Source organism: Telopea speciosissima, chromosome 4 (assembly GCF_018873765.1).
Source record: "Telopea speciosissima isolate NSW1024214 ecotype Mountain lineage chromosome 4, Tspe_v1, whole genome shotgun sequence".
In the NCBI taxonomy this organism is placed as follows: domain Eukaryota; kingdom Viridiplantae; phylum Streptophyta; class Magnoliopsida; order Proteales; family Proteaceae; genus Telopea; species Telopea speciosissima.
The window spans coordinates 71,223,807-71,245,994 of NC_057919.1; the positions used below are offsets into that span (position 1 = coordinate 71,223,807).

At 42.3% G+C, this 22,188-nt stretch overlaps 1 protein-coding gene across 4 annotated transcripts in view; it reads left to right on the plus strand.

Moving 5' to 3' along the window:
- Window positions 1-22,188, plus strand: part of LOC122659695 (SWI/SNF-related matrix-associated actin-dependent regulator of chromatin subfamily A-like protein 1) — a 152,594-nt gene that overhangs the window by 123,433 nt on the left and 6,973 nt on the right. For 2 of the 4 annotated variants that reach the window (XR_006332532.1, XM_043854794.1), the window contains exons 18-21: window positions 3,236-3,301; window positions 3,509-3,577; window positions 3,651-3,755; window positions 3,870-3,995. Coding sequence is in view for 3 of the 4 variants with exons in the window: in XM_043854794.1 (XP_043710729.1) it covers window positions 3,236-3,301; window positions 3,509-3,577; window positions 3,651-3,755; window positions 3,870-3,995 (366 nt within the window). In the remaining variant the exon portion in view is untranslated. The remainder of the gene's footprint in view (window positions 1-3,235; window positions 3,302-3,508; window positions 3,578-3,650; window positions 3,756-3,869; window positions 3,996-22,188) is intronic. The other 2 variants (XM_043854796.1, XM_043854797.1) reach the window with 2 other exon arrangements.

Below are 22,188 nucleotides of genomic sequence, written 5' to 3' on the forward strand. Positions count from 1 at the left end.
GAACTTGTAGCAGATCACACAATGAAATCGATTGAAATAAAAAACGAAAAATAGAAGATACGATAGTCTCTCTCGGATTCGGGTCTCTCACCCACGCCCTCTCATCGTATTTTGGTTTCTAAAGTCACACCAACATAGTTCTAAATCTCGCGATCTCAAATATCTCGAGAATCTTGAGCTCCTCTAGACGGGATTACATACGAAACTTAAAAACTACAGTGTTTTGAAAAATCCGGTCGAAATTTTGGCGAAATCTTGAAAATCTTGGTGAAATCTCGGATATCTTGACCTGCTTGGGATGAAATTACTCTTGTTTCTTCTTGAATACTATGATGTGGCATTCATATGTCATGCAGACGGAAGACAATGCACGTCGGTTCCATCGGACCATGAGTGGACTTGATCCACCATGTCATAGTTCATATCAATAGACAGTCACAGACAGTGTCTATGACTTATGTATTGTTCATTGTACTTGGTTGTCTATTTAATATGCATTGTTCAATGTACTTTGTAGTTTTACTTAAGGCCTTAACTATTTCTATTATGTGTCTTCATCCATTATTGCATAATTTACTTATTTTATTTGACCATTATCTCTCATAGCACTCAAACAATGTGTGTAGGCAAATGTTACATAAGGATTCAACATTTACTGCCAACCCAGGGTGCAAATCCAAAGCACAAAATTGAGTTTTTTTTTTTGGGTACAATTTGAAGATATAAAAATGTTTATTAAGCCTAAAACAAGCTTCTCTAAAAGTTTCGGAGGCAACTATGTCGATTTGCCAACCGAAACAAAAAAAAATGTGCTGTCTCGCTGAGATTTCGAGAATCTCGACCTGGTTAAGACACCTCCTCGAGACGAGTTTTTAAACTTTGCTCACCAATGGCATCTCACCCTACTCTCTCACCGAGCCAAGCACAAAGCTATGTTTTTTTTTTCTCAATCTCATTAATCAAATTCGTGTACCAGGCTGTAGCCTCTTACAAACTTGCATGGAGGACTCAAAAATAGACTCAAACACTAAAAAGGAAGGCCTAACCCAATCCTTAACTAATGAGGTAACATAAAATACTATGAAACTAAAATAATGAAAGAAACCAACTCAAAACAGGAAGTTAACTAAACTAATGAAGTAAATCCCATTTTCCTACTTTCCACCCATATTATAGGCTCATTAAATTGCCCAATTACAAAGTAAACCTATGGGATCAAAAGTCCAACACCTACATAACCCAACTCAAAGTTTATTTTCAATAAAATAAGCCCTTTAGGTGACTTATTTGCATCATGACCTTCAATGGAGCTTCGGTAGTAGGAGTTGCAGAGGCAACCTCCAATGGAACTTCAGTAGTGGGTTCCCTTTCGTGCGAGGTAATATCAAGTGGCACAAAGGTTAATCGAGAGCAGGGTTTAAAGTATCGGTATCAGGTATCGTATTGGTCGGGCGATTTTAAGAGACGTATCGTATCGTATCGGAGATACATATCGATTGGTGTAGAAATGCATGAAAATGATCAAAATACACATAGAAATACATTTTTTGACACAAAAAACATATAAACAGGCAATATATGTCATATATCATGCATATACACTAAGAATTGTGAATAATGTATAACTAGACAAGGGCGACACTTCTAAATTGTTATAAAAGATGAGATTTCTTACATGCTCACTCTATTGCCATGAAGAATGTCGGGGTGGATCAAACTCATGTCTGTAAGGGTCTTCAAGAATAAGAGCAACTAGGATGATGTTGTGTACTGACCGAACATAAGTACAATACTGACCCTTAAGGAAGCCATTTTCGGTTTTGGGTGAAAAATGGTGGATTTGAGTTCAAATCTTTGCAAATGTATACAAATCATGCATCTAATGGTTAGTTGAACCTATTCTCCTTGAATCATAGCAACAAAAAAAAAACAGAACTAAAATACAAGATTTGAAGCAAAAGATCAAGTTTTTTGAAAAAAAACCTACCTTTTCCCTTTTCAAGTGTTTATGTCTTGTATTCCAAGGATTTGAGTGCGATGTGGATCCGACCCACCCCAACATATTTTGTGGCGCTACTCGAAGGGAGAAAAAGTTGCGATTTAGTTTGTGACGCGGAGGGTTGGGCCTAGCAAGCAAACAAATCTCTTTGGGGGGGGGGGTTCTGGTTCGTGTTTGGTGTAAAATATGAAAAAAGGCATGTGTATCGATACGTATCGATATGTATCGGTACGTATCAATATGTATCGATACATACTGATACATACCGATACATTTAAAAAAATAATAAAAAATTGAAAACAGTACGTATCGGCTGTATCGATACAAATCGACCATATCGTATCATATCGACATATCGTATCGACATGTATCGGTCGATATAGTCCATTGTTTTTTTCTTTTTTAAATAGATACGTATCAGTATGTATCGCATTGACACCGATCGATACAGATACGTATCGGCCGATACGGTATGATATGCACCGATACTTTAAACCCTGGTCGAGAGTCAAGCATGTGTTTTGTTTTAAGATTTTTACTTCTGTTTTAAATTATTTTTTCTCAAATGGCAAGCAAAAGTACTTTTTTCATCTGGTTTATTTAAAAAAAAAAAAAACATAAAAACAAACCGAACAACACATACAAGTTATACTCTGAATTTGTTCCAAAAAAACAACAGAAGTACTTTTTCGGACCGTTGCCATACAGGCCATGGAGCAGAGCTTAACGCTTGGTTTCATGTTGGTTCACAGGAATTAAGTAAACATCTTTCTGTGCACAAAGGGGGGATGTTTGGATTTATCGGTTTGTGTTTGACTGTTATTTTATGTAACAAGGGTAGTTTGGGCACTAGTTTAGTATCTTATTGTCTTATGTTGTAATTTTACTTTTTTTATCTTTTACCTCCCTAGGGAGGTGTATGTAATTTTCACTTCATGTTAGTAAATCAAATAGGAGAGAGGAAACCACTCTCCCTAACTTTCGGCTGCACCTCTTCTTCTCTCTGCTCTTCTTCTCTTCTCACCTCCCACCTTCTCCTCTCCTCTCTTGAATCGATCCTTACACCATTTCCAACTATGAAAGCAAGCTATTTACATTGATGTGCATATTTGTTCTAAGTATCTATACACAGATAATTGCACCCTCTGCATTAGCTGACATGATTTAGTGTTTTTTCGTTGTATTTGTAGCTCTTTAATTAATGACCGTCTTGCTTTGTCATCCTCTTGGATTTAGATCTATACTGATTCTGCAGAAGCAAAGATTCCAGCGGTTCTAGACTACCTTGGAACTGTCATTGAGGTAATTGTTGTTCTTTTACAATTCTTGTTCAACCCACCCCCCCCTCTCCGACCTAGGGGGGACTTTCTGTTTATTAATGGTTTAAAAGTTGATGGTTCTTTAACTACGGAAGTGCAGTGCACACTTTGAAATCATTCATGGCAATCAGAAATGGTGCAAATGAATTAGCATGCTTTGCTTTCTAATATTGTTGTCTACTTGTTGCAGGCGGGTTGCAAGTTTCTAATATTTGCGCACCATCAGCCCATGATTGATTCAATATTCCAGTTTCTTCTTGTAAGGCCACTTTAATTTTGTTTAGCTGTGTTTAATATTGATCAGTTCTGATATATAATTACCAAATTTCCAGAAGAAGAAAGTGGGCTGCATTCGAATCGACGGTGGAACTCCAGCATCATCAAGGCAGACTTTAGTTTCAGATTTTCAGGAGAAAGATGATATCAAGGCAGCGGTGGTATGACATTTGCGACCTTTACTGTTAATTTGTACCTTTGGTGAAAATTGAATTACTGAGATTCATCCGGAATTGGCCGAATTCTAAGATTTCTTTGAAATATTGTTCTCACAGCTATCTATTAAAGCTGGAGGTGTTGGTCTAACCTTGACAGCTGCAAGCACTGTTATCTTTGCTGAGCTGTCTTGGACTCCAGGTGACATAATTCAAGCAGAAGATCGTGCTCATCGGATTGGCCAGGTAATAGAAGTACATTGAAGGAAGCAAAAGCATGGTTCCTGCCCGTTCAGTTTTTTTCATCACATAAGCATTTATCGTGCAGTCGATAAAAGGTCTTTATGTGCTGGACTGGCTCATGGAAAGTTTTCAGATCATCTCATCATGACCTAGGGGTTAACCCACACTTGCTGCTTGTGAGATAGACCTGAGCCTTTGGATTGGTTGACAAATATTAGGCGGGCCTTGGAAAGCTTTAGCATAAGCGGTAGGTATTTGCAGATCCTCTAGACGTAGAGCGCGTAGGACTTTGAACCGAAATACATTACACACAACCGAAGTAAACATATTAGTAACAGGCCTAATTTATAGGCCTATAAAGTGCTGATGGTAGTCCATGGGCTGAAAACAAGCTTTGGGTTGTATATTATAGATTGGCCTTTTATTTTCTTCGGTTTCATTGTAATGGGCCTAATTTATAAGCCCATAAAGTGGGCGTAAAGTTAGTACAGGGGATTAGTAAAGTGTTTGAGTTAGATTAGGATTCTTAATAGCTTTTAAGAGTTCTATTTTGAGTCTATCTACTTTAAGTCAGTATAAGAGACTGATTAAGAGTCCTTTTATGAGTCAATTTAGAATTTAAAAGGTTTTTAATCTGTAATTCTCCCCAGTGAATTGGAAATGATTTGAATAAAGTGAGTTTTTTTAAAGAGTTTTGGAGCTGTTGAGCTTAGCTTACAGATTGGTATCCTTAACCTGATTTTTTCTCTTATTTTCCTCTATTGATTACATCATTACAAGGGTAGTTTCTGAAATTCTGCTCTATTCTTCTTCTATTTGCTATTCTGAACTTTTGTTTCAAGTTCTAGTTACAGTTCTGGTTTCAAAATCTGATCTTTCCAATCAAAACTAGAAGTCCTACTGCTACTATACTTCTTTTAGATAGTGTTTGTTTTTGTGTTGATTTTTGTTGAAGGATGACCTGTTGACCCGTGTGTTAGAGTTTATGTATTAGGGGTACTTTAGTCGCAAGTTTATTGTAAGTTATATTGAGTTGTAATTTTCTCTTTTGTTGTTTTTTACCTTTTACCTCCCTAGGGAGGCATATGTAATTCTAAGAATATTAGTAATGAACCAAATAGGTGAGAGAAGCCCTTAAGCTACTCACCAGGATTTTTTCTCTCTCATCTCTTCTTCTTCCTTTCCAAGCTCTAAAACCTTGTTCCTTGTTAGAATCAATCCATACTTAGTTTCTAACTCCATGACCTGGACCCGGATACACTAGAATGTCCAAGTTCATGTTGCACATGTTATTATACTAGGATTAATGATCTCTAATTATAAATAAAGTGTGGTGGCCTCTATCATCTTGACAAGCCAATCTATTCTCTCCTATTGTCGCTTCTCAAATGGGTATCAGAGCGAATCCTCTTTTCTTTTTCTTTTAAACGAAAGGGTACTCGTCGTCGCCGCCACCGAGGCTTTGGCATCTTGGTTCAACATGGTTGACTGAACATGTGATCATGCATGTCGCACCATGCTAACTATCCCTGACCACTAACCACCAACCACCGCCATCAACCACTGCCGCCATGGTGTTTTCCATCACTTCCACCATTGCGGCCTATGTCGCCCTCATCTAGGGCCCTTATTTCGCACCGTCCTTGTCAGCCAGCACCTGCTGGTCTGCCGCCAGCCTTGCTGACCCCCTTTTCTGGTACCGCAGCCACTATCGGACCCTCCAGAGGTCATCCCTGCTATAGCCACCACTTACTTGCCCTCTCAGGGCTTTGTTTGCCTTCACCGAAGACTCCCAGGCCCTCCAGGGGCCCTCTTTGCTATCGCCGGACCTTCCAGAGTCCTCCCCTGCCAGGCCCTTCGTTTGCCCCTATTGATGTATCTCGGCTCTCTACATGCCCCGCCAGTCCTACCGTTGCCTTGCTAGACCCCTCTATCGGTTCTCCTAGTCTTCTCTAGGCACCTTGTTGGCCCTCCCAGCCGCTGCTACGCCGACTGCCCAGCAATATTTTTCTTGTTGCTGACTTCCTCGCTTGCTGCCTTGGTGATTATTGGCCTCTCTACAGCCTTCTTTTGTGCTGCTGCTGCTTCTATCTTCTTGTGAGTTTTATCTCCTTCAACTATAGTATTTTTGGTTGGTTTTAATGGGGGATTCTATCACATCTACTGTTCACCCTGTTGCTCCTCAACCATAGTTATCAAGGGGGCAAGGCGACCAAGGCGTGGGAGAGGGTCCAAAATCAAGGCAACACCAATAAGGCAACCAAGGAGCCTGGATGCCTAGGCGTCGCCTTTTTAACAGTTGAGTGACAATAAGAGAATGATTTGGCTTACCAAGAGACAGAGGCCACCATACTTTATTTATAATTAGAGATTATTACAAGAATGAAAATAAAATCTTAGCAAATAATCACATGTGCAACATGTGCATAATGAACCTGGACACTCTAGTGTATCTGGGTCACGGGTCGTTGGATCATCCGTTAACACTCCCCCTCAAGTTGGTGCATAGATATCTTGCATGCCCAACTTGAATACAACAAGATGAAAGGACTTAGAAGTCAGACCCTTGGTGAAAACATTAGCCAATTGATTTTCAGTAGTGACAAACAGTATACGTATCAGGCCTTCTTCAAGCTTTTCCTTAATGAAATGGCGATCCAATTCAATATGTTTAGCTCGATCATGTTGAACTGGATCGTGGGCGATGCTGATTGCAGCCTTGTTGTCACAGTAGAGTCTCATAGGGTCTTCAGAAATAATACCCAGATCTTTGAGAAGGATTTTTAACCATAGTAGTTCACAAACTTCTTGTGCCATGGCTCGGTATTCAGTTTCAGCACTTGACTTGGATACAACTGACTGTTTCTTGCTACGCCATGTGACCAAGCTTCCTCCTAAAAAAGTACAATATCCAGAGGTGGAACGCCGATCATCTGTGGACCCTACCCAATCAGCATCATTGAATGATTCAAAACTTCAAGCTGCTATTGTTAGAGAATAGAAGACCTTTCCTAGGAGAGGACTTTCAGTACCGAAGAATCCAGTATGCAGCTTCAAGATGAGGAGCCTTTGGGTCATGAAGAAATCGGCCAACAATTCCACAACATAGGCAATATCTAGTCTATTGTGAGATAAATATATCAGTCTGTTCCTACCAGGCGTTGATATCTTTCCTTGTCAACCGAGTCACCTCCTATGCAACTAAGATGATAGTTTACCTCAATAGGAGAATCAGCAGGCTTGCATCCTAGCATACCTGTTTCTTCGAGAAGGTCTAGGACATACTTCCTTTGGGAGATAAAAATGCCCTTTGCAGAGTGGGCGACTTCAATCCCTAAGAAATATCTGAGTTGTCCAAGATCCTTGGTTTCAAATTCTGCTGCCAATTGAATCTTTAATTCAACATTATCATTGCCTGTTATGACTATATCATCTACATAAACAATGAGGGCAGTGATTTTCTGGTCCTTATGTTTGACAAACAAGGTATGGTTAGCATGGCTCTGTTTATACCCAAACTTCAACATAGCCTTTTGAAAACGACCAAACCAAGCTCAAGGAGACTGCTTGAGGCCATAAACAGACTTTCGGAGTCTGCATACTTTACCAGCTGTGAAGTCTGAACTAAAACCAGGTGGAATGTCCATGTAGACTTCTTCTAAATCCCCATTTAGAAAAGCATTCTTGACATCCAGTTGTTGAAGATTCCATCCAAGGTTTGCAGCGCAAGATAGTATTGCTCAAACGGAGTTCATCTTGGCAACAGGAGAAAAGGTATCTTGGTAATCAATATCGTAAGTTTGTGTAAATCCCTTTGCTACCAATCTGGCCTTGTACCTTTCAATAGTACCATCTACCTTTTGTTTGATAGTAAAAACCCATTTGCATCCTACTGGCTTTTTCCCGTCAGGACAGGAACCAGCTCCCATGTATCATTCTTCTTCAAGGAATGCATTTTTTTCTACCATAGCATATTTCCATTTTGGGTCTAGGATAGTTTCTTTCCAGCCCTGTGGAGTAGATACAGAGGACAACAAGGAAACAAAGGCATGATAGGAAGGAGATAATGACTTGTAGGACACAAAATTGGAAATAGGGTGCAAGGTACATGATCTGACACCTTTCCTCACAGCAATGGGAAGGTCATCATTAGAAGAAGAGGAAATGTTACCTTGGGAGGGACTATCATCTTGTGGCGGATCTAGCTCAAGAGGCGCAGATGGAGATGGTAAAATAGGGCCAAGTAAGGTAGGTTGTTCCTAGGCAGACTGCTTTTCTTTCTTTCGCGTATCAGTGATGATGTCTTTGCTACTTCGAATAAGCTTCTCCCCCTGAAGATGAACAATATCAATCACAAGAGGGGTAGTAGAAGACTAGAAGGAATCTCTTCCTCCAATTGATGCTCCCCCTGAAAAGATGACTGATAATAGGGTTCGGTCTCATGAAAAGTGACATCCATGGTAACAAACAACTTCCGAGTGGGAGGATGATAGCACCGGTACCCCTTTTGGGAGGTGGAGTACCCTAAGAAAATACAACGAATTACCCAAGGATCCAGCTTGGAACGAGAAGGGGAAGAGTTTTGCTTAAAACACACCAAACCGAATACCTTGGGGGGAAGATGAAAAGCAAGGGAAGGATCCGGAAGTTGGCTAACTAGGGTTTTGAAGTTGAGGACACTAGAAGGAACCCGATTTATAAGAAAGGCAGCAGTAAGAACAACATCTCCCCAATAAAACTTAGGAACATGATTTGTAAACATCAGTGCCCTCGTAACATCGAGGAGGTGGTGATTTTTCCGCTCTGAGATGCCATTCTGTTCAGGGGTCCGAACACAAGAAGTTTGAGAAATAATGCCATGAGAATCAAGGTACTGCAGTCTGCAGGAAGGATCCATCAATGTATTCAGTGCCATTGCCATAAGCCTCAAGGAGAGTAGGGAAATTGCTTCTGCTTAAGATTTGAAGCCAAATCGGATCATACTCCGAGTTGAGACTAGTAAGTAAATCATATACCCGTTCCATTTCACGTTCTTTAGCAAACCTGGCTGCATCAGTAGGGCCTGTCATGGCAACAGGGTGATAGAAGTCCAGTTGTTGCCATAAAGTGGTGAGGGCAGAATAATATGCAGGCACTGACAATTCTTTCTGTGTAGTGCCACGAACCTGGCGACGAAGCTCATAGATCTTAGCATAATTATTGGTCTGTCTATAAGTGTGTTTAACTACTTCCCATAATAAGTTTGCAGAATTCAACATAACAAAGCCCTGACTAATGGTTGGTTCCATAGAATTCAATAAGAAAGACATAATCAAGGCATCATTTGCTAACCAATTTTCCTTGTTAAAGCCTCTGTAGATATAGGGGTGTCACTATTTATGTACCCCAAGAAATGATTACCACGAATGGTAAGAAGACAAGCGCGTGGCCACACGAGATAATTAAGTCCATTCAACTTGGTGGGTCCTAACTGAAGAGAATGGTGTGGTGTGCCAAGGCGATTCAAAGGGTCACTCCCAGTACCAATGGAGGTAACAGAATCGTCTGACATAGTGCCAAGAAAATAAGCACAAGAAGTTGAATGAGAAATACCTCAAAAAAAAAAAAGTCACACAAGATCTAGTGGCTGCCAACAAGCATATGGCCAAAAAAGGTCCTATGGAGCATCAAGGGTTGGCAGAAGCAGCAAAGAGGGCCTGTGTAAGTCGGCAGAAATGTCAAAGGGACTGTGTAGGGCCAAATGGAGGTTGGCGAAGGCGGTAAGGCCACGTAGAGGCTAGTGAAGGCGGCAAGGCCATGCAAAGGCTGGCAAAGGCGGCAAGGCCAGGTGGAGGGCCTAGCTGCGGCGACAGGACCAGGCAGAGGGTCTGGCTGAGGTGGCAGGACAAGGCGGAGGCGACTAGATTAGGCAGGAGGCCTGACAGCGGCGGCAGGACCAGGCGGAGGAGCCTGGCAGAGGCGGAAGGCCTGGCAGTAGGGCCTGGTGGAGTCGGCAGGTGGCAGCAGGGCTTAGGGAGCCCTAGCCACAAGCAAAAGGAGCCGCTAGAGCGGCGGTGACGATAGCCCTGGACGAATGCTTCATCATGTTGGGTGGTTAGAAGTCAGTAATTGTTAGTGTGGTTTGACATGCATTGGCACATGTTCAGTCAACCATGCTGAACCATGAGGCCAAAGCCTCTGTGGCAGTGGTGATGGTGCAACAATGGCAGCGGCAGTAATGAAGAAATTCCCAAAAAGGATTGGGCGCTCTGATACCAAGTTGAGTGACAAGAAGAATGATTTGGCTTATCAAGAGACAGAGGCCACCAAACTTTATTTATAATCAGAGATTATTACAAGAATGGAAATAAAATCCTAGCAAATATTCACAAGTACATAATGAACCTGGACACTCTAGTGTATCCGGGTCCGGGTCACGGGTCATTGGATCATCCGTTAACAATAACTATGTCTTCAATAACGTCCTACTCTTCAACCCGGCCCCACTAAATTGAATGGATCGAATTACTTAGCATGGTCTCGCGCTTGCTTCCTTACCGTCTGTGGTAATCATTTTTTGGGCTATATTAATGGTGATGCACCTAGGCCCACTAACTCTCCACCCAATGACAATTTGTTAGCTAATGACGCCTGGTTCATGTCAGAATCCTCCATTAGTTCCACATTTATCCTTCTCAACTCAGAGGAGTTATGGGATGCTGCGAAGAATACTTATGGTCAAGCCAACAATTATTCCCAAATTTATGAAATTTGCCGTTAAGCTTAGGAAACTAAACAAAAGGATCTCTCTGTGTCTACCTATTATTCTGCCTTAACGATTTTATGGCAACAATTGGACTTCTATTACCCTGTTACCATGACTAGCCCTACTGATGCTGCCACGTTTGGGAAGGAACGTGAAATGGAACGAGTCTATGTTTTCCTCCCTTGTCTTAATCCTAAGTATGATCAAATAAGGATTCAAGTTCTCAACAAGAATACCTTTCCTACTCTACTTGAAGCCTATAATATGATTCAACGTGAGGTTCACCATCGTTCTATCATGATGCCTCCTACTGCACCTCCTCGGTCTGCTCTTGTTACTACACCACAAGCTTCTTTACCTGTGGAGGGTGCTGGTTCAGTCAATAAAACTGGTTCTGCTCGTGCTCCAGTACAATGTGACTATTGTGGCCGCCCTTGTCATACTAGGGAGACTTGCTGGAAATTACATGGCGATAGGTGGAAAGGAGGAAAGACTAGTGGGCAAACGGTTGATTAAGTATGCAGCGTAAGAATGGCGTCACTCTAGTACTGGGAAGGAACATTTCGGTCAAACATCAAGGCATGAGCCATATCTTGTAAATGGCGATTTTTTCTCTCAGCCACACCCATTTTGAGGAGGTGTGTTGACACATCTGGTTTAATGAAGGATCCCATGATCAGCCATATATTTTTTAAATTGACCCTCTATGTATTCCTTGCCATTGTCACTGTGAAGAATTTTCAAAGTGGCATTATATTGAGTCTGAACTAACTTGTGGAAAAGCTGAAAACATTGAAATACATCACTCTTATGCTGCATCATATACACCCAGGTGGTGTGACTATGACAATCAATAGAAGTGACAAACCATCTATGACAAGAAATAGAGGTTTTCCAGGTAGGACCCCATACATCAGAATGAATAACATGAAAAGGAGAAAGACTTCTTTTATTTAATGGGGAATAACTAGAACGAGTCTGTTTAGCCAAAACACAGGTTTCACAAAAAAAAAAACTCATCCTTATTACAATTTTTAACTAGCTGGGGAAACAAATGAGATAAAGTCCCAATTGGGGGATGTCCTAGCCTTCGATGCCACTGATATATGATAAAAGAGACAGAATGTAACTGATGAGTGTGAGAGGGAACGGTAGCAGAAGTCTGTGAACCACTATCAAGCAAGTAGAGACCACCACTCACTTTACCAACCCCAATTGTCTTCCCTGTCACCAGATCTTGTAAGACACAATGGGAGGGAAAGAATGTTACTTTGCAATTTAGGTCCTTAGTGAGGCTACAAATAGACAATAAATTAGTAGAGAAAGAAGGAACATGCAAAACAAAGGTTAAAGTAAGACTAGGAGAGCAACTAACAGATCCCTTTCCAGATATAGAAGAAAGAACACCCATTCGCCACTCGGACAGTGTCTTTCCCAGATGAAGGAGAGTACTGATGAAAAAAGGGTAGAAAAACCTATCATATGGTCAATGGCAGCGGTGCCAATGATCCAAGGACTGGAGACTAACGGTGCACAATGACTACCAATTGAAATATCTGAGGCAAAATTAGAAACAGAACCAGAAGTGGCAGCAGGTGTAGAAGACTGGGCAGTGGAGGCAGAAGACACCTTTAACATCTGACGGAAAGCTTGAAGCTCTTCCAGAGAGAGACCAGTGTCTGTAGGAGGGTTGCAATGGTGTCGGTTTGATTTGCCTTAGCAGTAGGCTGACCACGGCCCTTGCCAGTTGCCACCACCACGACGTTTACGGTTTGCTTCAAAATCAGCAAGCTTCCCATGTAACATCCAACAAATAGCCTTAGTGTGCCACTGCTTGCCACAATGTTCACACTTGACAGACTCCTTAATAGATTTGGAGATGTCAACAGTGGTAGTACTCGAACCAGACCAAGTATGTGAAGCCGATCAGTCTGCAAGTGAAGGGTGGAGCATAGCCGAACGACAGCTGTCCTCAATATGAACCAATGCATAAACTTGCTCCAGGGTAGGGAAAGGATCTTTGCTGAGAATCTGTACTCTAATCTGATCATATTCAACATTGAGACCAGCCAAAAAACCATAAACTCGAATTTTGTCAACATGCTTGCGGTAGGCAACAATATCAGTGTCATTGATGGGCTGATAATCTATGTAGTGATCAAGCTCATACCAGCAACTACGGAGCTCTGCATAATATTGAGAGACAGATAACTCATGTTTTGTATCATGAACCTTCTTCCGCAATTCATACACTTGAGCATCATTCCCAACTTGGGAATAAGTTTCCTTGGCAGCCTTCCATATATGGGCAGCAGTGTCCAATAGAAGATAACCCCATGCCACAGTAGGATGCATGGAGTTAAGAAGATAAGACATTACCAATGAGTCATGAGAGAGCCAACGATCCTGAGCAGGACCTTTTTCATCAGGTTTGTGTTTAACAGTGGTTCCTGTAAGATGTCCTATAAAACTGCGACCCGCAATAGTGAGGTAAGTAGATCGAGACCACATCAAGTAATTTGTCCCATCTAACTTGATGTTAGTTGCACAAAATGCATCCAATCCAAACGAAGCAGTAGTAATGTCAGACATAGTGATAAGAGAATGGAGTCAATCGAACTGCTCAACCAGTGAAGAAATCGGGCCTAGAGATGGGTTTATGAATTCCCACAAATTTGACTGTCAGAATGAACCAAAAGGTGGATCGAGTCTCCCTCTGGTAGTGGCAAATATGTCCTCCAAATATCAGCACTTTCTGATGAGCCAATAAAAAACCTAATTTTTGTTAAAAATTAGGGAAAAAATGAAGAATAGAAGTGGGAAAACTGCCTTGTTGGGCACTTCTTAGGAAGCCGACCTCCTTTCCCCTTTGTCAAATCTTCTTCTAAACAATGGAAACCGCAGGGAGGTTTAGAAGTTTTACCTTTTGGACAACGACATCTTCATCTTCAAGTTTTTAGATGTTGGAGATAAACTTCGTGCTCTTGAATCCGGCCCTTGGATTGTTGGGAGGAAACCAATTCTTCTGCAACAATGGAACCGTTTTCTCCAACTCAATGGCCTTGATCTTTGCTCCATCCCTCTCTAGGTCTCTCTACTTGGTCTTCCGCTGCATTTTTTGTGTGAGGATGGTCTGAGCATAGTGGGATCAGTTCTAGGCAAACCTCTCTTCTCTGATAGTCTGATGGGAGGACAAAGTTACAAGATCGACTGGCCTTTGCCAGGATTTGTGTTGAAGTATCTACAGATTCCCCTCTTCCTTCCTCTACTTTGGTTAAAGACGACAAAGGATTCTCTTTCAGTCAAGCCGTCTAGTTCGACTGGCTTCCGCCCACTGCACCACCTGTAAGAAAATGTCATGTTATCTCTTCTTCTTCCCCTGCCCTTCCTTCGGCCCGGACTTCTGATTCCCTTCCCTCCGCCCCTCTTCTGCAGCATACCCCTTGTGCTGGTAATCATGTGCCTGGCTTTCAAGCCCCCATCACTTCCCTCTACCACCCTCCCCCTACTCACTCTACCGCGTCTCTCCCTTCTACTAACTCACCCCCCCCTTCGTGGTCGCCGTCGTAGCCGGCTAAGCAAGAAAACCACCGGCGGGCCTCTACTTCCACTTCTCCTCAAGGGCATGGGCCAACTACTCTCTCTGGTCCATTGGTCCGTCCTCCTGGGACCATCAGTCACAACTATTTTCTTCCCTTGGGTTCTGTGGATGACAGTTCTGGCCCTATGATGTCTGTCGATCCTGCCATCATCACTCTCATCGAACCTTCGGTTCTTGGTATTTCTCGAGCCTCTGGTTGCAACCAGTCCTTTCCTAGCTCTGATGCCTCTCTCATCCTCGATTGCGCCGCAATCCCTTCTCCCGAGGCGTTGTCCTCTATAGTCAACCTTTCTCTCCCCAGTCTGTTGCCTAGTCGCCATCCCTTGCAGACTTCGTCTACCTCATCCTCTTTCCCTCTCTCTGTGTCTGGTCTCAACTCCTCAAGATCAGGACTCAAACCCCCTTTCATTCCTCGATACTCTTCCCCCCCTTTTGCCTCTTCCTTCAGCTTCGGTGGGCCCCCCACCTGTTCCTTCCCCTTTAACTGCTTTCCCCTCCCTCGATATAAGCCTTAATGGACCTAGCCCAACCTCCTTGGCTCACAACTTCTTGGGCCTTATCCCTCCCCTTGGGTCGACCCTGACCCCTAACCCTGGCAGCCTTATTGGGTCAGATACCTCTCGCCATACCTCCTTGGCCCATCAAAACTTGGGCCTTAACCCTTCCCTTAGGCCATCCCCTCCTGCGCCCCTCTCTCTCTCCCTGATCCCTCCCAACCTCCTCCCCGGCCCCCCTCCCTTTGTGTTTTCCACCGGCGCGACTCCAGCATCCCTCCTCATCCCAAAATTTGGCCCTACACGGCCTATTCCTTGCCCAGCAGTGAGAAGATTTTGCCTTTGAGTAGCACTATCAGAGATCATGTCCTTTGTCGCGGGATTTTGGACCCTGGATAGTGTGCTTTGTTGTGCTTCGCTTTGGTTGGCGATTCCCCTCCCCCCTTAGTCCGCTGTTGTTGTGATTGGTTGGGGCCTTCCCCTTCTCTTTTGCAAGCCCTAGCATTCTCCTTTTCTCTTGGCAAGACCTTGTAGTTGGATTGTGTTTGTATGTTTGTCCCCCCCCCCTCTTTTCTTTCCTTTTTGTAATGAATTTTTTTATTCATAAAAAAAGAAAAAGGGAAGAACTCGATATTCAAAAAATTGGAGAACCGAATGCAGAATCTGGTCAGCACCTGTAATCTTCAATCAAAACATAATCTGGAATGAGGTAAGGTGGAGGGCAGCAACTAGATCTTGAAGAGATCACCTCATAGTGCTGCCCTTAAGTAGTGAGAAGAACAGAGAGAGAGAGAGGTTGTAAGGGAGTTGCGGTAAGAAGAGGGGGAAGATTAGGCTAAAATCGAGAAGAGCAGGGAAGGGGAAGAAGAAAGGAAAACATTAAAAAAGAAAAATTGAGGACTGCAATCTAGATCAGAATTTTGGCTTTGATACCATGTTAGCAGCCAATAGAGCTGGATGCTTGAGTGATCAATATGATCACCAAGCCCCTTTATTTATAATAAAAGAGGAGAGAAAATAATTACGACAATGCCCCCCTCATAGCCGACTCTAACTAATAAGTCGGCTGTTAAAAAATTATTTATCTACTCGTGTCCCCCTTTGGATAGTCCGCCGTGTTAAAAGCTCATGTATGATATACATATTGTTTCCTCCCTTTCCTACGAGGTCGGCCTTTTAGAGGAAGCGGTTCCAACATGGTATTAGAGTAGGCAGGGGTCACGGTATCGAGTCCCCCTGGGAGCGGGCAGGTGTTAAAAAATTATTTATCTACCCGTGTCCCCCTTTCGATAGTCCACCGTGTTAAAAGCTCCTGTATGATATACATATTGTTTCCTCCCTTTCCTATAAGGTCGGCCTTTTAGAGGAAGCGGTTTCTACATGATATCAGAGCAGGCAGGGGTCACGGTATCGAGTCCCCCTGGGAGCGGGCAGGTGTTAAAAAATTATTTATCTACCCGTGTCCCCCTTTGGATAGTCTACCGTGTTAAAAGCTCCTGTATGATATACATATTGTTTCCTCCCTTTCCTACAAGGTCAACCTTTTAGAGGAAGCGGTTCCAACATTGGCTATGGGGGGAAAACCCCAGAATAACCTTGCGGCTACATATAACTCAACACTTTATTACTATAGTAGCAGATGAGACCTCCGAGACTTCAGCAGGAGGCAAGGAAGTTAGAGGAGCTTTACCGGGGCAAACCTTAGATTGATGACCAAAGATCTTACAATGGATGTAGTGAGGAGGAAGCCACTCGTAGCGAATAGGTTGTTCGAAACTGAACCCATCTTCTTCCACAATGGAGATGGATGAGGGGGGAGGTGAGTCTGCTGAAACGTCAATACAGCTTCTAACGAAAGAGAGTTTGTCCATCCGTCTAGTGCGAGCATCAGAGTGAAGAGGGAAACCAATGATAGAACCTATGATGCTGAGACATTCTGAGCTCCAGTAGTGGAGAGGAAGGCCAGGCAGGGTAACCCAGAGGGAGATGGAGCTGAAATCAACCTTGTGGGGTTGCAAGTAGGGGTCCCACTGCAGAAGCAAGATGGGCGTAGTACCAACAAGCCAAGGAGCCCCATCAAGAGCATGAGCTTTTGGAGCATCGAAGGAGAACTTGAAGATGAACACACCATTGTCCAAGAGGTAAGTGTCCTAACAACCTTAGGCTTTCCATTGCTTAGTAAGTGAACTCTTAACAATGTTAAAGGAGGGTCTGGAACCTAGGAAATGGCCAACAAGGCAGGATTTCCATTTGTTAATTTCTGGAGAGAGGAGAATCTGAGGGCAAAGGGCAAACGTAGAGTTGCCATCAGAGGAGGGCTTGACGTAGTCAAGAGGGAGCCAGAGCTCGAAGGGAGAGAGGATGGAGAGAAGAGGGACGACCAAGGTTTTGGTCCAGCAGGGGCAGGAGTGGTGGGAGGCCGGAGAGGGGGGAGAGGGAGAAGGAGGATGAGGGGTTGGGGGAGGGGACCTCATGGCCTCCACAGTGGGAATGTGAAAAGAAGTGGTAACAAAGCCAAACTGATCATACTCTGTTTGTGAAAAGAAGTGGTATCCAAATTACAGCCCTCATCGTGTATGTAGATGGTATAGTGATCACTGGAAGTAACGACGCCGAAATCTCCCATCTGAAATCACTTTTAACAAAGGAGTTTGAAACAAAGGATCTAAGACCTCTGCGGTACTTTATTGGGATTGAAGTGCAAGTTCAAACAAGGGCGTTTTTATTTCCTCACGGAAGTACGTCTTGGACCTTCTCAATGAAACAGGAATGCTTAGATGTAAGCCTGCAGACTCTCCTATTGAGGTTAATCACCAACTTTGTAGTGCCATGGGTGATCCGATTGACAGAGAACAGTACCAGAGGCTCGTTGGTCAGCTAATTTACTTGTCTCATACTAGACTTGATATTGCCGGTGTTGTGGGCATTGTTAGTCGGTTTCTCCATGATCCCAGGAAGTTTCACCTTGATGCAATGCACCGTATATTGAGGTATTTGAAGTCTGCCCTAGGAAAGGTATTCTCTTCTCTAACAATGGGAACCTAAGACTGGAACCATTTACTGATACCAATTGGGCTGGGTTTGTTGATGATCAGAGATCTACTTATGGTTATTGTTCCTTGGAGGTATTCTTGTCACATGGCAAAGCAAGAAATAGTCAGTTGTATCACAGTCTAGTGTTGAAGCAAAGTATCGTGCCATGGCCCAAGGGATTTGTGAACTCATCTTGCTTAAGGGATTATTGGGTGATTTGGGAGTTACTTCTGAAGATCATATGCGCCTCTACTATGACAACAAGGCTGTCATAAGTATTGCTCATAATCCAGTCCAGCATGACAGGACAAAACACATTGAGATCGACAAACACTTCATCAAAGAGAAGCTTGAGCAAGGAATTATCTGTATACCTTTTGTTAGTTCTGTTAATCAGCTTGCTGATGTATTTAAAAAGGGTTCGGATTGTAAGGTGTTTCATCCGCTGGTCTCCAAGTTGGGCATGTATGATATATTTGCACCAACTCGAGGGGGAGTGTCGAGAACCGTGGGATTAGAATATTATCAGCTTACATTAGGTTACATTAGGGTTTTACTTTATTTTTCCTTTTTACACCTTTAGGGCTGTAACTACATTATAAATAAAGAGGACCTCTGTCAGTAATGACAAGTCACATCATTCCTCAACCTCTGATTCTGAACTGTTATTATTGGGCTTGCTGTTCTAGATCGCTGCTGGTTATTCTAATCCTAGCTTTTGGGTAATTAGATAGCAATTATAAACCTTCTGATTCCAAGGTGGATGTCCATAACTCTTAACTTTGGCATTTATCCTTGCTTTTGTTTTATCCACCAACAACTTCTTTAGCTACATTTTTTTATATAAGAGTGACCATCTGGTTCCACATCATTTTAGTGTCTTCATCTTAATTCCACATTTCATGTCTTACTACTTTATCAGTAAATGTCTTCATGTTTTCTTCTTTTAAGTTCCATTACCATATCCTAGGGAAAATTTCTCACAGTTCTTACGGTCAGTCTCTTAAAACACATATCTATGACCATTAATTTATTTTGCATGGTGTTAAGATCTTCCCTGGTATAACCTTACAATCTTTACATGTGTCTTTTAGTTAGAAAGAAATCTATTTGGTTATTATTTTACCCATTTTAAAAGTTAATAAATATTATTCTCTCTTTTTAAAGCATGTGTTTTCTATTGATAAATCACAAACCACAACAAAATCTAAGATTGAAGTCCTCTCCTTATTCCTATCTTCAAAACCATTTCCTCCATGGACTCTTTCATCCTCTACTATCTCTTCCAACAACAACACTGCCTTATCCCAACTATCTCTTCCCACATGTCCATTTATATCTCCTCCTAGGATAATCTTCTCCTTGACTAATTCCTTGAACTAAACTATTTGGGTTCCTAAAAATGTGTATTAGTATTTTCATCTAATCCTATTTGGAGTGTATAAGCCACTAATTATATTGATTACGAATTTCCTAACACAATTTTGGTGGATATGATTCTATCACCAATTAATTTGGCATCTACAACATCGGTTTTGAAATCTTTATCTACTACTATTCTCACCCCCATTTCTATTATTTTATCCCCTGTATACCAAAGTTTATAGTCACCTAATTCCTTGGCTTTTTTACCCTTCTATCTTGTCTCTTATATACAAGCTATATTAATTCTTCTTCTCATAATTTCTATCAATTTTAAACTCTTTTTCGTTAAAGATCTTGTTGAAATAGGCTGCTTACCCGATTGGGGTAAGCAGTCCTAGTTGGATTGGGATTAGTCCTACTAGTCCTAGCTGATTAGGATTAGTCCTAGTCATGTTAGGAGTAGTACTAGTCAGATTGGATTCTTTTATTTTATTTTATTTTTATTGTTTTATCCTCAGCTGAGTCCTATTCTGGCATTCCTAGTTGTATTAGGAATTCCTAGTAGGACTAGGACTGAGGTGTTATTATTCCTATTTGTACTTTGATTAGTTTACTTCAAGTTATTATAAATAAAGGGGCTTGGGTGATCGATTCCAATCACTCAAGCATTCATTCCAATGCTGTTTACATGGTATCAGAGCCTAATCTGATCTAGGAAACAGCTTCTCTCGATTTCAGGTTCTCTCCTCTCTCTTCTTTCTCTTTTTTTTTCCTTTGTTTCTTCTCTCCACCACTCTCGGCCTCCTTCTCCACATCAGGGCAGCAACTGTGAGGTGATCTAATGCAATTTTAGTTGCTGCCCTCAATGTCACCTCATTGAAGATCGAAGAACAGCTGGTGTGACCTAAATCTGCCGGCAGGATTATTCCATCCCTGGAGATCGAGCTCTTCTTACACCTGAAGTTTGATTTCTTTTTTTATGGAGATTGTTCCCTGCTTCTATTGGTCTACACCAGCCCTTAGTTGAAGACTGCAGAAGTGTTTGAGATACAGTGCTGCACTTTTCTGCAATTTCCTGCAATCAGTTTTTCTGCAATCAAGCTTCTTCCTAAATTTGTCAAAATTTAGGGTTTTTTATTGGCTCATCAGAAAGAGCTAATTTTTGGAGGTTATCTTCCCTGGTATTAGTAGGGAACTCGACCAAGGTTTCAGCCCATTCTGACGGCTGAAAAACTCTGCAAATTAAAAACCCATTTGAATCAGTTTTTTTTACAGATCTGATTTTTCTGTTTGGCTGAATTATGGGTGACTCAAAGATGACTACTGCTACTTCTGGAGGAGATCAAACTAGGTCTGATTTTCTTCCCTATGCTGCTGCCATTAAGCTTGATGGTACAAACTACTTGATTTGGGCCAGATCATTATCCCTAACGGTGGCTGGTAGGGGACTCATCAGCCACCTCACTGGCACCACCAAACAACCTCATGAAGAAGGTGTTGCTCGTACTAAATGGGCTGCCAATGATGCAATGGTAATGTCCTTTGTTCTGAACTCTATGACCCGACCTCTCTAGTCAGTATCTTCTCCTTGACATGCTGCTACGATATGGACAGGTCAAGGGCACTTATGGTCGTTCAGGAAGTGGTGCTCAGGTTTATGAAATCAGGAAGACACTCCAAACCACTACTCAGAGGGAGATGTCTGTCACCAAATACTATGCTGCCCTCAAATGTTTATGGCAGCAATTGGATCACTATGCTCAGTTTCAGCCTACTACTACTGTTGATATTACTGCCTACCACACCTATGTAGACCAATTCCGTGTCTATGATTTCCTGGCTGGCCTCAATGATGACTATGATCCTATTAGGGTGCAAGTCCTTGGACGGGTTCCTTTCCCCACTTTAGAGGAGACTTTTTCTTATGTTCACAGTGAAGAGACACGACGGGCTGCCATGATGATTACTCCCAAAGTTAGAGATCAGCCTTACAAACTGCTGGCCCCACTCTTGTTGCTTCTTCTGACAGTGTTGCTGCTTCTACTACCAAAGAGCCTGTTAAGTGTGAGCATTGTCACAAACCATATCACACCAAGGCTCAGTGTTGGAAATTATATGGAAAGCCAGCTGATTTTGAGGCCAAACGTGGTCGTGCTAAGTCTAAAAACAAAGCCAATCATACTGAAAGTGTAGCTCCAACTCCCACTGCTGACATTGGTTTCTCCCAGGAAGAACTCCAGGCTTTGCGTCGTATGTTGAACACATCAACTGCCTCTACTATGTCTGCTGCCAATTCAGGTTCCTTCTTTGCCCGTACAGGTATTTCTTTTGCTGGTCATTGTGCATCAGTAGTATCCACTCCATGGATCATTGACTCCGGTGCTACTGATCACATGACAGGTTCTTCTAGCCTTTTTAATACATATTCTCCTGCCTCTGGTAAGGATAAAGTCAAAATTGCTGATGGGTCCCTCTCCTCCATCTCAGGGAAAGGATCCATTGGTTGTTCTCCTTCCCTTACACTGTCATCTGTGTTGCATATTCCCAAATTTACAACTAACCTTCTTTCCATTAGCAGTATCACTAAATCCCTAAATTGTAAAGTGACCTTTTTTCCCACTCACTGTGTTTTTCAGGAACTGGACTCGGGGAAGACGATTGGATCGGGTAAAGTGCATGGCGGATTGTACCTGCTTGATGGCGATCCAACTCCGGCTTTGCCTTCGGCATCTTTCTCTTCTGATTTACATAAATGGCACTCTAGACTAGGCCATCCCCCCTTAGGTACTTTATCCAATTTATTTCCAGCATTAGTTAAAGACTGTAATAAGGAAGATTTTTTTTGTAAGCCTTGTGTCTTGGCTAAACAGACGCGTTCAACTTATCCTATTTCTAATAAACGATCCTCTTCCTTATTTCATATTGTTCATACTGATGTGTGGGGGCCTAGTAGGAAAG